The sequence below is a fragment of the Mugil cephalus genome, chromosome 12 (assembly GCF_022458985.1).
Source record: "Mugil cephalus isolate CIBA_MC_2020 chromosome 12, CIBA_Mcephalus_1.1, whole genome shotgun sequence".
Lineage (NCBI taxonomy): Eukaryota > Metazoa > Chordata > Actinopteri > Mugiliformes > Mugilidae > Mugil > Mugil cephalus.
This window is the reverse complement of record NC_061781.1, coordinates 8,134,929-8,149,974: the sequence shown is the minus strand read 5'-3', so window position 1 is coordinate 8,149,974 and position 15,046 is coordinate 8,134,929. Positions and strand designations below refer to the sequence as shown.

Below are 15,046 nucleotides of genomic sequence, written 5' to 3'. Positions count from 1 at the left end.
AAGACATAACATTGTTTTATTGTTGGCAAGGGACGACTTTTGAAGCTTATTTCTCCACCCAAGAGATAAAATATGAGGATTACACTGATCTCTGCAATTTTTTGTGTGTTTTTTTTTTTTTTTTTTTTTTTTTTTTTTTTTTCGCCCACGTTTCCTGCCTCCCAACAAAATGAGCCGTTGGTCCCGAGCCGCTGATTCGTCAGCAGTCTGTACCAGCGACTGCTGTGGACCTCTTTTCTATCCTCCCTTGGCACATCACACACATCATCAGTTCTGGGTCACTGTCATCTCGCCGATCCCGATGTCGGCACTCGCCCTACAAGGCGTGTCATTTGTTCCAGACTTTTTGAGCCCGTGTCACGTTTCTCATGCAGAAAATTGCAACACGCTCTCTCTGCGAATTTTTAAATGAGCGCTCTAATGTGAGGAGTGGATGAACAAATAAAGCTACTCCGGTCCATTCCCGTGGTTCCCCGATGAAATCAGTAGTTTGGGTGATGATAACATGATGCAATACTTGTCATCGTGCAGCTTTACAAAGCTGGTCTATATATTCTGGCTTCTTTCTCGGCTCTGTACCCCCAGACTACTGAACGACCCACACCCTGTTCTGATAGGTGTCTGGAGGGATGACGTAAGGGGGGGATTTTGTGGGGAGCGGTGAAATCGGTGGGCACGCCGCACTTGTTCCTCTGTCATGTCTAGCAAAGGCTTTGACCTAATACTTTTATCCTTGCATGTGTGTGTGCGTCTGTGTCTTTCAGAGGCCAGTAAGTTGGTGATGTCGTATGTGGCAGCGGTGTGTGGGAAGGGCCAGGAGGTGAACAAGGTCAAGGAACAGCTGCTGCAGTCCAATCCCGTGCTGGAGGGTGAGTGAAGACGTTCCAGCTGCGCGTCCCAATTCAGAAGCTGGATCATCTGAAGTTCACATTTAGAGACAGAATCTTTGTTTACAGGTTGTTGGGGCTGCTGAAGTGAAGCGGCAAAAAAAAAAGACAAAATGTCTCGCCAAAATTTTGGAAAACTGCAAATGTTTGTCTTGTAACTGAGCTCTACACCCTTTTATAGTAGTTGTATACATTTTTATTTTGGCTTTTGTCACAATGCAAAATAAAAGAAGCAATAAAACATGGAAAAACTGCATCACATATCTGGAATGAACTGACAAAACATAATGTGTTAAATATAGACACTGAATATCCTATAGAAGGAAAATTGTGTTCTCAGACAAGTAAAGCAGTCGTCAGAATAACTTTTGGATTCATGAATTCTTTAAAAGACACTCTTTATTTTCTTCAGTTAACCAGCACCCCCCCTACACACACACACACACACACACACACACACACACCCACATCGTCATTCCCACAGCTCAGTGCTGGCAGAGAAACAGCTGTATTTTAATTGGGGCCAGTGAACAGGAAATGCCCATGAATGATGAAGCTGTATACCGGCGTTGACTCGCAGCCGAAAACCCTGCACATCTGCAAGAGTTTAACTTCTGCCGCTCTCGTTGCCCCGGCGCTAAAAAGAGGGAAAAGGGGATCCGCCGCTACACACAATTTATGCGTGCCAAGCTCGCTCTCACTGACACTTTCTTTCCATCTTTTATTGGGGTTCATCCACCGTCATCCTCCGTTTCTTTTTATTTCCTTGTTCTGCTTTCTTTTCCCTTTGTTTCTTCATCTTTCACGGCCTCTCTTCACTCCCTGCTTGTCCTCACCCTCCAGCTGCCATGGCACCAGCCTAGCAGCCCGCACACTCACATTAACCACAGGCTAAAATGCACATTAATCAGCTGTTATCAGCAATTAAGCCATTATGCTAATAGCACTATGATGCATAGCACGTTAATGGTGTTTTAATGTAGAAATGTGATTGCAGTTCTAAAAGGTATACTTGTGCACATGTTTTTGGGGTGGGGGGGATACACAAATAGTCCCTCTTCAAAATGCTTGTGCACAATGTTTGTTAGTGTTTATTCCTGAGCAGGGCCACATATTGAAGCACTTTGACTTGAATGTGGCGTGACATCAAGGTTCAGTCCTTCCTAAGCCTGGAAAGCTCGGGTGCTTGGCTTAATCCATACAGAATTATAGGGCTTCATCAGCACAAATGACTCCAGCATCCATGCCTCATATGACTGACAGCTAGCTGGAGTCAGGCGCAGTGTTAAGGATCGTTAATAAGGTTTTGTGTGTTCGCAAACAGGCTTTGGCCTGCCGGTAATGTTCTGGCTCTTACTTTATACCAGCCAGATTACCACAAATGAATCATTGTTTGCAGTATAATTAACATTTTCCTCACGCCTTTAATATTTTGTGTCTGATTTTTCCTCTTTTCAGCTTTTGGAAATGCCAAAACCGTGAGGAACGACAACTCGTCCAGATTTGTAAGTGTCCCGAAATCCACAACTACAAGTTGCTACCGTAAAGATGATGGGCTGTCTGATGAGACAGCTCAATATTATTCACATATTATAATCACACTTGTCAGAATAAACCTAATGTCTTTTTTTCACCCTCTATATTAGCTTTTACTTCCTTACTGTGTGAATAAGTCACACCCATCAGTCAGCGTCTTATTTTATTCATATAAGGAGTTACAGTGTTTTACTGTGACATTGTGGATCCTACAATAACCTGCAAAGGTGTAAAAACTATTCAGCTCTCCTCTACGTTCGTTCAGCACCAGCATGGGCGGCCCTGGCCTCTTATTTTATCGAGTTTCTTCTCAGGTCTAAGCTCTGCTGTTGCATATTTGATTCAGTTTCATTCAAAGACCTTTGGTTGTGTGAAATTTTGAATGAAAAAAAAAGGATATAAATCCATTAGTACACAATCCGAGTTATAGCAGCGTTAGCCATTGGTTTTATGCTCAGAGTTTGTCAAGGCCAGTGTGTTATGTAGATAATGCCCTTCAGAGGTAGTAAATGTTAAGGGCATGCTTTGCATGAGTGTGGTGATGTTTGCGCTTCACACAATCCAAAACAATTCCTGGGAATAATATCTTTGCGTCAGTAGCAACTAACAGTGAAGGCGAGGGGCCTTTTTACTATTAGTCTGTCATGCCAGTCCCACTTTGGGGCACTTGATATATCACCCATGTAAATGTCATTGGTAAATGTTCTTTAGACAAAGTGCGGACAAGGCCTTTGACCTTCGCCGCTGTTCAGAAATGGCACCATGTGGCCTAATGCCAAAGCAGACCGAACACTGTAGACATAATATTTTCATGAGACTTTGCACAGATCTTTTATTTTTGCTTCTCCTGTGAAAATGAGGAAGCCGGAGGAATCTTAATACTTATCTTACACAGAGATAGCATCATCAAGATGAATCATTGTCTGCTTTTGTATTTGTACGGACGGTTATTTCCAGGCAGTGTGAAAGGAGATGAGGGTGTTTATTGTTTTCCCAAGAAGGTATTCTCACACCCAGTTTGGTATTTTCAGGGAGGCCCGATCCTGCTGCAATTTTCTTCATGATGCAATCACATCAGATTGTTCCTCTTTACCCTTAGACTTGCTTCTTGTATCGTTCCCGTACATGCTTTATTTTCAGTTTCCACACCATTTTGAGTCATCTGCTTTACCTGTATTTGTAGATTGTGCCTGGACATGCCGGTGCAACATGGCTAAGGTTATACTCCTCATCTGTTTCTATTTATGTGACATTGGCGTTGACATTTAGTTCTGTCAGTTTAGCATAAAACCATGAGTCAAACTGTCACTTTGCGTGTGCAGGAGGCCTATTGAGTTTGGCTAGAGCCCACTCACCAGCAGAGCTCGACCTGTTCTGGGGGACTCGTCAGCTATTAATACATCAGAGGAAGGGGAAGGGAGAGGGGGGCAAAGAAACACACAGGACTCTCTGTTCTAACTTCTAAATTTCAGAGAAAAGTAGCCTAAAATGGTTTGTTTTAGTTTTCCAGCATGGAGAACTTAGCAGAGGTGGGTGGGTAGGGGGTCCTTCCCTCCGCTGAGACAATTATTTTTTTTTCCCTCAGCAGTTGTGTGTATGCATTAGCTGTGACTTGAATGGGTTTGTGCACAGAACCTCACTGTGAACTGAGCTGAACTCCTGAGCTCGGTTTTCTAGCTTAGCTCATTGGAAGCCGGCATTTTCAATTCAAAGATCATGGCAATAAAACACTGTAAATAAAAGCTTTATGTAAGTACACAAATAACTGTCGCACTCTGACCCTCAGGGCAAGTACATGGACATTGAGTTTGACTTCAAAGGAGATCCCCTGGGCGGAGTCATCAGCAACTGTGAGTAAAAATGAAAAATGCCTTTAAAATTAAAAAGTGTAGAAAGTGATCCTATACTTTTGTCTTTACTTCTTAATAGTTCCCTCTTGTTACAGTAACTGCTTTTCCGCCGTCCCATTTAGTCTTAGACTTTTAGAATATACACTTCATATATAACAGTAATCTGTAATAAACCAGTGTCAGCCAATTTGGAAGTTAAACACTTTGCACCAAAGCTGATCAGATCAGTTTATCTCAAAATTTGTTAACAGATTGTAGGAAAAATTGTATGATTTAAAAAAAATATATATACAAAAAAATCCCAAATTTGCATCCGATTTCCATCTTTAGACTTTAAGTCTGGGTAAGAATTGCAGATTCTGCTGCATTTTTTTTTTTTTTTTTTCCTGAAAGCCCTAAAATGGATTTTTGCTCGTTTGAAATCCGTGTCATCCCGAGACTGAACAAACGGCGTCATTCCAGCCACCAATGTTGGTGCTCAGAATGACTCTTCCCTTCTCTGTTTTGGTTTTGATCTAGCCTCTGTTCACATTGTTTGGTCTGCGCCGGCTTCCCCAGTAGAGGTCACAGAAACAAAGGCCGAAGCTGATGGCTGAGACACAAATGAACCTCTTGTCTGTTGGCCCAAGTCAGTCCAACACAAGGGACTGTCTGTGAAGAGGAGCCGCTGACATGTGACTTCCTCAGACAGAGCTGGCTCGCTTGTTGGCTTGCACGCTGGCCAGACAGATGGATGTTGTTGCAGGGCAGACCTGGACGGGTCCCTCTTTTCTTCTCGCCTCATTATTTTCTAGATGAACATCCGTGAGACTTTCGGTGCTTCCTACAACCGAGATTAGACGGCTGCAACTTTTGAACAGACAATTCTTGGCAGCTCTGGTAATGATAGAGTACTGAGACATTTTTGGCAGGCCTTTAGTCAAAACATAACAGCATATCGTGCCCACATTGACACTTTAATATGTGTTTGCTTATCTTAGGCAGAGGAGGAGAGAGGCAGAGTGAACATGTTGTGAAGCCTGCAGTAAATGCAGCAACCAAACCATTTAGATGGTCTTAGCTGGCGTGAGGTCACTGAAGATGCGAGTGACGTGCTCTTGATTGTATTTGGTCTTGTGTTTTGGCCAGAATACTTTCAGAAGCTGGTGAAACCTTTGGGTTTAAAAGGGACTTGTACAGAGGGAGCAGCTTTTCAGAGGCATTTTTTATCATACTCTACCTGGGTCTTTGATCACAGCTCTGTATTGTCGCTGCCAGCCACTCAGTCATGGGTGCTGTATTATTGATGCGCTAGCTCTCGCAGAGCCACTTACGTGATTCATGGCCCTGTGGGTGTCACAGACTCAAATTTAGCCCGGTCCTCCGCGCAACCCTGACAGACCCAGGTCTCTGCGAAGGGCTCTCTAGGTCTGTGTTCATTGTATCCACAGACACAGACCAGAGTAGTGCTTGTGTCCTCTCATCGCCCACCTATCGCTGAGTCACAGTTTAAATAGTCTAAATATTGAAAAATCCAGGGGCTGGATCTTGGTTACAATGGCAATTCATGTGCAAATCTTTCCAAAAAAAGTGAACTCGCAAAGATGTTTTCAAACTGAAGACAAGCTGAGCGCTATTATTCAGCCGGACTGGCTGCAGCCTCACGCTGCTTCAGAGCTCCGCAGTAGGTCTTCAATTAAATCCCACTCTGCCTGATGCGGTGAGCGGATGATGGGTCCCCTTTTAATCAGGTACTGTTGCATTTGGTCGGTAGCCCGGGAGAAAGGGCTGACGTTTGATATCCTTGTGCGGTTTCTTCATCGTGCTCTTCCTGTGGCGTTCATATACATAGATAATTACCAACAGAGGCTTGGTCACCATGGCAACATAAATACATCTGTGGAATCTCAGAGACTGTTTGAGCTCGTGTCCGCTGAGAACGAGCCGAAGCACATGGGGCGATTGTGCTTTTGCTGTTGCAGCCCAAAATCTCTGGAACATCTTTGTTCTGTGGCATTTGACTGTGTTTTTACGGTTTGTTTTAGACAAGCACTTTTAAGTTCTCAAAGAAAATGAATGTGACTTGACTGTATAAATTGAGATCGGAGTGAGCACGCCTCAAAGTATCGATCAGGGACCGCATTTCCTGTGAAGAACCGTGTCAGGAAATGACTTTTGTCATTCTACCTCATTTCTTCCTGCTGTTGTCTTTTACTCTTTTAGATCTGCTGGAGAAGTCACGTGTGGTGAAACAGCCAAGAGGAGAGAGGAACTTCCACATCTTTTATCAGCTCTTGTCCGGAGCCTCAGACGACACACTCAGTAAGTTGCGAAATATTTAATTTGAAAAACGATCAGGCTCGTGGATCTGAGAGAAACATTTGTCCGTCTTATCAGCTGAAACCACAGACTTGTTGTGATATATTTAGCCAATAATAATTTCTGGCACGTCTCTGCTCACAGGAAGTAATGAATCAAGCTCGCCCTTTGTGGGTCTTCTGCTTCTTGCTGTTTTGGTTTGCACAACACTGCTGACCATGATCCTTTGTGCACATTTTCTGTCATTAAAGTGTTTTCTGCAGACCAGGGGGCCAATCGTCATGTTAGAATCTTCTGAAATTATTTTCCAGCGGCATCGCAGCTGCAGGAGCACATGGCTGATTCATTAATGACTCAATTTTCCTGCCTAACAAACACTGCAGAGAACAAAGCCTGGCAATGAAACCTGTTCCCTCTGTTTAGGTTTCAGTGGACAGAGGCTATTGTTTTATGTCCTGAACACAGCAGAACAATAAAATGGTCATTGACTCCACGGGCCACACATCAGAGGGGGTTGGTTTAGCTTTAGTTAATGCAGCCACTAATGAAATCTGACACATTGTGCCCACAAGAGGAATGGATTTCTTTGCTGTTTGATTGCAGGGGTGCTTTTAAGAGGGCAATTTGATCTTCCAGAATAAGAGCAATTTTCTGTCTGTGTGGGTAAAAATAGTGTTTGAGGTGACAATACCCTGTAGGTCGGACAGATTTTCTAAAGCTACAACATCAAGTATATTTTTGGAAATAAATTTAATACAGCCACTTTCAGCCATCATTGCAGCACTGTTTTATTTTTATTTATTTTTATTTTTTATTTAAATCATGCAAACCCAGATTTGGGTGTGTAACTTGCATGTAACGGAAATCCACACTTGAATTTGCATTTTGAAAACCTGCTTTAAAAGAACTGTAGCTGAAATAGTTGCCGCATGGTTTGTGTGTCACAGAGAGGCTAAAGCTGGACCGGGACTTCAGCAAGTACAACTACTTGAGCCTGGACTCTGCCGCAGTCAACGGGCTGGATGATGCTGCCAACTTCAGGACAGTCAGAGTGAGTACACAAGACCAAATGCTGGGGTGGGGGGAGGGGGTCAGTGATATGAAAATGCAGTTTTGAAAACCAAAGGGCACACCTTGATCATAAACAGCACCACACTCCAGCGGCGTCCGGCCTTGACTTTCATTTGTTACATCACTCCCAGTTAATATAAATCCTGTACAGAGGGTGGGGGCCATCTGAGTTTTTTTTCCTTATCTCCCAGATATAACAAAGGAGCAAAGTGTATAATTATTTTGTCCATTATGAAAACACTCAAGTCCTCCCCACCTTCCCCCTGGCCTCACCCACGCACCTGTTGCAAAACTAGATGAGCTTTGAACTTAAGCTCCACTTGAGTGTAAACTAAAACCCAAACACTGTGTTAGTACTGATTAAACATGGAAACTTACATAACCTTCAACTAAACTTCAGCAGTGGTTTAGCTTGTAACGCAAGCAAACGCAAACACCAGCTACTTGTTATCATTTAAGTTTTTGTGCACACACACAAATACACACACACACACACACACACACACACACACACACACACACACACACACACACACCGACACACCGACACACCGACACACACACACACGCGCGCGTTCGTATGGCCATCTTTGTGAGGACACTCATCGGCATAATACATTCCCTAGCCCCTTACCCTAACCATCTCAACTAGATGCCTTACCCTAACCCTAGTCCTAACCATAACCTAATTGTAACCTTTACCTTAAAACTGAGTTTTAACCTTCAAAACAGACAAAAAGTGAGGCCAAAAAAGTGAGCACCGGCCAAAATGTCCTCACTTTACACAAATGTCCTCAATCTGATGGTATGAAACTTATGGTTCTCAGAAAGATAGCTGTACAAGTACACACACACACACACACACACACACACACACACACACACACATATATGCATTCTTTAGTTTTCCCACCTCTCCTCAGTTGTACTGATGCTGTGACTCATAGGATGGTTTGTCTGCATTGTTATCAGTCCTCCAGCATGCTCCTCCTCTCAGCTGCTGTGTGAGCCTTTGCAGTTGGCTCTGTTAGAATCGTGTGTGTTTGTTTCCCTACGTTTCACATCCTGCTTCTCGTACTCTTCCTTGTGCAGCTGCGTTTCACCACCGGAAACCCAAAGGGACATTCCCTATAAACAATGAGTCGCTTCACCCTGAGCTCTGCAGCACTTAAAGATGGCCAGGCTTTAACGTGAAACGAAATGTTTATAATTCTGACTGATAATTCTAAATTCACTGATGTGTTACTTGGCTTTTTTTTTTTTTTGCGAGCCATTAAAAGGATGTTGAGTTATGTTAGAGCTATATTATGATGGCAGGGGTTTCAGTTAAACATATTTAAATATTCAAATGGAGAATTGTGCAGGGTTTTTTTTGTTTTTGTTTTTTGTGAGCTGGTCAGATATGTTTCATAATCAGATCCTCTCTCCTTTTCTCTGTACTCATAAATTATGGGAATCAGTCGTGCTTGTTTTTGTGGAGTTCCTCAAAATAGAGACTTCTGTCGTTTTGGAAAAATTGTTAAAATGACCCAGTGGTTTGTTGATATATCTTATAGAGATGCCAGTTGCTTCACTCTCCCACTTCTGTCGCAGTTTAATATTCTTTTTCCTTTTATCTAGAACTCCTCTGGGTTCAGCTTTTTCCTTGCCACCATCTCCTCAGTACTCGATCTGGGATTTCAGACAGTTTTAAAATTTATTGATGTAATCCAGAAGAAAGCTGAATGTGTTTGCAGCCCAAGATGCTGTCAAATGACCGTTTCACAACATTGGGCTTATCAGCAACTCGCTCCTTTCCATTTTCTTTCCCAGAATGCCATGCAGATCGTGGGCTTCATGGAGGACGAGGTGCAGTCGGTGCTGGAGCTGGTTGCGGCCGTGCTGAAGCTCGGCAACATCGAGTTCAAGCCAGAGTCACGCAGCAACGGCACCGACGAGAGCCGCATAAAGGACAAAAACGGTGAGTTTGAATGACTTCTGCATGATGTGGTCAACTGAGCTGTTTTTATACGTGTTAAAGAAGTTATTATAAATGTGTCCCACATAACCGTTTGGATCCAAATATCCAGTAGGCCTTATCCATAGCCGCTGCTCCCTGTTGGCACCTGTATACTGCTTCAGGGTAATATTTGTCTTTTATGATTTGTGTGACAAGAGGTGTGTGTTTGTGTTATCGCTCACGCAGTTGTTTTCTTTAGGCAAATATTGTATTTATATATTTCCCTCTGTGACAGTGGCTACATCCAGGTCATGGCCACGTTGCTTTTTTTAATCTGAATCACTGGCTGGCTCACTGGGATCCCACTGCAACATGTTACTCGCATGTCAGTCCTGTGCTGTTTCCCCTCGGTTCATTTCTGCCAGTGTTACTGTATTATTAGAGACATTTGTATATAAAAGCCAGTTTCATGCATGTCTGCATATGTATAAAATAACAAAGATGAGAAGTTGAGAATGATACGCTTTTAGATCGATTATAGTAGGACTAAAGTTTAAAATAATTACTGATGTTTAAATGACTGCCTTGCAGATCTGAAGGAGATGTGTGAGCTGCTGGGGATCGAACAGTCGGTGCTGGAGAGGGCGTTCAGCTACCGCACAGTAGAGGCCAAGATGGAGAAAGTCGCCACCACCCTGAATGTGGCGCAGGTGAGAGAGGAAGCTGCAGCTCTGTATCACACCCGTTTTAACCCACGCCTTTCAATCCTGCTCGAGTTCATGTTGACGCACACACTCACTCACGGAGCTTATAAAGATAAAGGGTCATTCCTTCCCCTTGACTTGCTCCTCTGGCTGCCTTCTCTGATCTATGTCACTGCTACATGAAAACATCTCTATTATAGATGAGTATCCCTCCTGGAAATTCAAATGTGGGTCATATTTGAGAGGTTAGTGAGTTCACTCTTAGACTGTTAGTGTCGCACAGATAGTTGAAACATAGGCCCTGTGTGTCCAAAGGCAGAGGAGCTAATGGTTCAGGGAATTAAAGTGAAACTATGTATGATACTTAGTTAAAACTCATTTTAGCGCCCGAGAATACTTCGATTCATGCATTTAATTTTTTTTCTGTTTACTCACAGGCCTACTATGCCCGAGATGCCCTTGCCAAAAACCTCTACAGTCGTCTGTTTACCTGGCTAGTTAGCAGGATCAACGAAAGCATAAAAGTGAGTCACGTCCAGAAAATATTTTACTTCATTTCAGTTGATTTAGTCGTTTACTTTGATTTTTCCGTGCCATATTCTGATCCTGACAACATCATCTTCCTGCAGGCACAAGCTAAAACTCGGCACAAGGTCATGGGTGTACTGGACATCTATGGCTTTGAGATTTTCGAGGTAAGAGAAACGGCAGACCAGACCGGCCTTTTAAGCCTCGATAAGCCACAAAGACACAGTCGGACCGCCCAAACATTCTATTACACAGGAAAAGATTTTGCCCTGGGCTGTTTGCGTGCAAGTTTTTGGTACCTGTGAGGAGCTTATCTGCGAGAACTGAGCGCTGATAAGATCACGCCGAGATCAGATTAACACAGCTTTTATTGTCCCCAGGGGTAAAAAGATTTTTTGTGGAAAGGGGATTTCAAAACAAAAAGTAACACTCCTTCAGAAGATACATGGCCACAACATCAAAGTTAAAACTCATTTTAGCGGAGGAATATGCAGAAGTCAGGAAGGCGTTTCCTGACTTTTTCACACCTACAGTGGTGTGAAAAAGTGTTGACGCCTTCCTGACTTCTGCATGTTCCTCATGCCTAAATGTTTCAGATCATCAAACAAATTTAAATATAAGTCAAAGATAATTCAAGTAAACACAAAATGCTGTTTTTAGGTTTCTATTTTTAAGGGGGGAAAAAATCCACACAAGACCCTGTATGAAAAAAGTGGTTGTCCCCATGTTAAAACATAACGTAACTGTGGTTTATCGCCGAGTTCAATTTCTCTGGCTACACCCAGGCCTGATTACTGCCACACTTGTTCTCAATGAAGAAATCACTTCTATAGGAGCTCGCTGACAAAGTGAAGTAGACCAAAATATCCTCAAAAGCTGGACATGATGCCAAGATCCAAAGAAATTCAGTAACAAATAAGAAACAAAGTAATTGAGATCTATCTGTCTGGAAAAGCTTATAAAGACATTTCTAAAGCTTTGGGACTCCACTGAACCACAGAGAGAGTTATTATCCACAAATGGTGAAAACATGGAACAGTGGTGAACCTTCCCAGAAGTGGCCGGCCGACCAAAATTACCCCAAGAGAGCAGCAACAACTCATTCAAGAGGTCACAAAAGACCCCACAACAACATCCAAAGAACTGCAGGCCTCACTTGCCTCAGTTAAGGTCAGTTCATGAATCCACCATAAGAAAGAGACTGGGCAAAAATGGCCTGGATGGCAGACTTCCAAGACCAAAACCACTGCTGAGAAAAAAGAACATTAAGCCTCATCTTAGTTTGGCCAGAAAACATCTTGATGATCCCCAAGACTTTGGGGGAAAATACTCTGGGACTGGGACTGACGAGACAAAAGTTGAACTTTTTGGAAGGTGTGTGTCCCATTACATCTGGAGTAAAAGTAGCATCACATTTCAGAAAAAGAACATCACACCAGCAGTAAAATCTGGTGGTGGTAGTGTGAGGGTCTGGGGCTGTTTTGCTGCTTCAGGACCTGGAAGACTTGCTGTGATAAATGGAACCATGAATTCTGCTGTCTACCAAAAAAAAAATTCTGAAGGAGAATGTCTGACCATCTGTTAGTGATCTCAGGCTGAAGAGAACTTGGGTTCTACAGCAGGACAATGATCCAAAAACACACCAGCAAGTCCACCTCTGAATGGATGACGAAAAACTAAATGAAGACTTTGCAGTGGCCTAGTCAAAGTCCTGACCTGAATCCTATTGAGGATGGTGGCATGATCTTAACAAGGAGGTTGATTGCAGTTGTTGCTGCTAAAGGTGGCCTATCCAGTTATTCGGTTTAGGGGACAATCCCTTTTTCCACACAAGGCCATGTAGGTTTTGATTTAGTTTTCCCTTAATAATAAAAACCTTCATATTCAACCTTCAACCTTTAATTTTGACTAATATTTAAATTAGTTTGATGATCCAAAATGTTTAGATGTGACAAACATGCAAAACAAAATGAAATTAGGCGGGGGGGCAACACTTTTTCACAAAACTGTTTCATCCTCAACACATCATATTAGTTTAATGGATACACTGTTTTGTACACAATGAAGAGCATGTCTGTGAATCCTCGACTATAGTACAGTGATTTATATGTTACACAGTTCCATTATGCTAACCACATAGAAACTATACACCAGCAGCACTGTGGATAACCATTTGTATGTAAATGAGCAACTGCATGCAAACACAAGCGACAGAATTTGAGTGCACTGTAAGTGACTCAAAATATGCCTTGCCCTGTGGCTTGATGCCTACACTCCCCCCCCTCGCCCCCATTATGTTCATGTCTCTCTCATATCCCTGCTCGTTCATCCCGCTCACTCTCAAGTCCTTCCTCTCCTCTGCCTGTTGTGTTGTGTCTGGGTCACCAGGATGGAGTAAGTAACACCTGCACCTGCCTGTTTGCTGTGCCAGCGTGCATGCCTTTGACCTGCGCTCCCCTGCACTTAATTCCGCTCCTCGTTTAGAATCGATTCAGAGCTCCCCGGTGTGCAGCTTAGCCACTCGACTGAAACCATGCTGAAGATGCCTCTGCATCATTTGATACATGCCATACACTGGGCCGCCAGCTTAGTCAGTACATCCAGCTAAAGCAAATGCAGTTTAATGCAACAGACTGCTAATAAACTCCTCCATTTTTGAAAGGATTCTATATAATGTCCTACTTTTAGACAGCTGTAGGTTTAGCAGTTTGTGGTACTGTGAAACTGTATTGTATCGAGAGATATTTTAAATACTGTGTCCAGTCCTAAACTGCATAAATTCTGCTAGATGTGCTGAGTAAAGTGCTAAATCAGGGTATTACTGTGTTTTAAATGTTTCTCATTTCTGATCCTAAACAGTAGGACAATGAAACTGACGATTTGTAAAAAATAGTTCACTATTTTAGGACACCTTTTGTGACACCTTTGTTTTTTCTCGTTAAGAGTTCGATGAGATGATCAATAGCTCCTCAAGTTTGAATAAAAACACGAAGTTAGCTTTGCTAAAGTAACAAAATGGATTATTTCTTGGCAGTAGTGTTTTGGAGACACATTGTTGCCATTAAGCTACCAGGAAACTAGCAAATATTCAAGAGGGAGTTGCCAAGAGTAAACAAGTAAAACATGAGAGTGTGAATTTTAGACTTTTTCGTGTAGACTAAACAAATGTGATATAATTATTGAGTTCTGAAGGTGCTCTCATGCCCAAAAGCTTTGGACGGAGCCTATTTTCATATTTGTAATTAATTTAAGCTTCAAAGCTACATCAAAGCTCTAATTTCGCCAAGAAATGGTGCTACATGCAGGAGTGGTACAGTCTGCAACAATCGTGACTGTTCCAGAATGCCTCAGTTTTGTGGTTTTAATAAACAAACAGACTGTTGACTTCCTTCTGCTTCCTACACCATCTGCCCCGACATCTTCCCTTTCAGCTTATATCTGTTAAAGAAAGTTGTTTAACATTTATTAGCTTCAACTCCAGCATGAGCCACTTGGTTGCAAACTATACTGTTTACCCGTTAGAGTTTTAGCAGCGTAGTTACATAATGATTCATGATGACACGTGCATAAATACTTACGTTGACCTTGGCTCTGCATGGATCTGTTGCAGAAGTAAAAACCAAGCTTAAGAGGGGCACTGGTCTTTTCATCTTAATCTCTTAAAAAGAAAGAGAATAAGTGTGTTCTCTAAAATGTTGAGCTGTTTCTATAACAGCAGACTTTAATGGAGTCGCTGTGGTAGTATAATGGAAATTTTGTGGCAGCTTTATCTTCAATTTCTGCTGTGATAATATGACGCTGTACAGTTGTAGTAAAAGTTAATGGAAAAAGATTGTTTTCCAAAAGTGCAATTATTAACCGTGCTTGATTTGAATTTGTAGCTCAGTAACACGAAATGTTCAATGCAAGCTTTTTCCCCTACCTTGGGAAAAGTGAACCAACACCTTGGATGAAATGAGACCATTAACTTCAAACATAGTTTTAAGATGGCAACTTCCTCAAGCTGCTCTTAACTTCTTGTCATAAAAACATCAAAGGTGTAGTTAAAATCTCTTTCGGTTTGACATATTTCAGCCTGGTATCTGCTGACACTCGGGAGCAGACGTTTGTCAATTTGCAGCTCTGTGTGTGTGTGTTTAGAGGTCAACCTTTTGGTTTCTCAGTAAAAGGAAATGGAGTTTTAAAATTAAAAGCAGATCTCCCCCTAGCCATGTGTCCCATTTCCTGGTCGCT

The 15,046-nt window shown here is 42.4% G+C and overlaps 1 protein-coding gene across 8 annotated transcripts in view; it reads left to right on the top strand.

Annotated features, from left to right (window-relative positions):
• The window catches only part of myo1b (myosin IB), a 59,839-nt gene that overhangs the window by 28,800 nt on the left and 15,993 nt on the right, over nucleotides 1-15,046 (top strand). For 4 of the 8 annotated variants that reach the window (XM_047600933.1, XM_047600935.1, XM_047600939.1 and 1 more), the window contains exons 5-14: nucleotides 765-869; nucleotides 2,346-2,392; nucleotides 4,210-4,273; nucleotides 6,476-6,574; nucleotides 7,519-7,622; nucleotides 9,455-9,602; nucleotides 10,173-10,291; nucleotides 10,723-10,809; nucleotides 10,915-10,980; nucleotides 13,202-13,207. In XM_047600933.1, the coding sequence (XP_047456889.1) occupies nucleotides 765-869; nucleotides 2,346-2,392; nucleotides 4,210-4,273; nucleotides 6,476-6,574; nucleotides 7,519-7,622; nucleotides 9,455-9,602; nucleotides 10,173-10,291; nucleotides 10,723-10,809; nucleotides 10,915-10,980; nucleotides 13,202-13,207 (845 nt within the window). The remainder of the gene's footprint in view (nucleotides 1-764; nucleotides 870-2,345; nucleotides 2,393-4,209; nucleotides 4,274-6,475; nucleotides 6,575-7,518; nucleotides 7,623-9,454; nucleotides 9,603-10,172; nucleotides 10,292-10,722; nucleotides 10,810-10,914; nucleotides 10,981-13,201; nucleotides 13,208-15,046) is intronic. The other 4 variants (XM_047600934.1, XM_047600936.1, XM_047600940.1 and 1 more) reach the window with 1 other exon arrangement.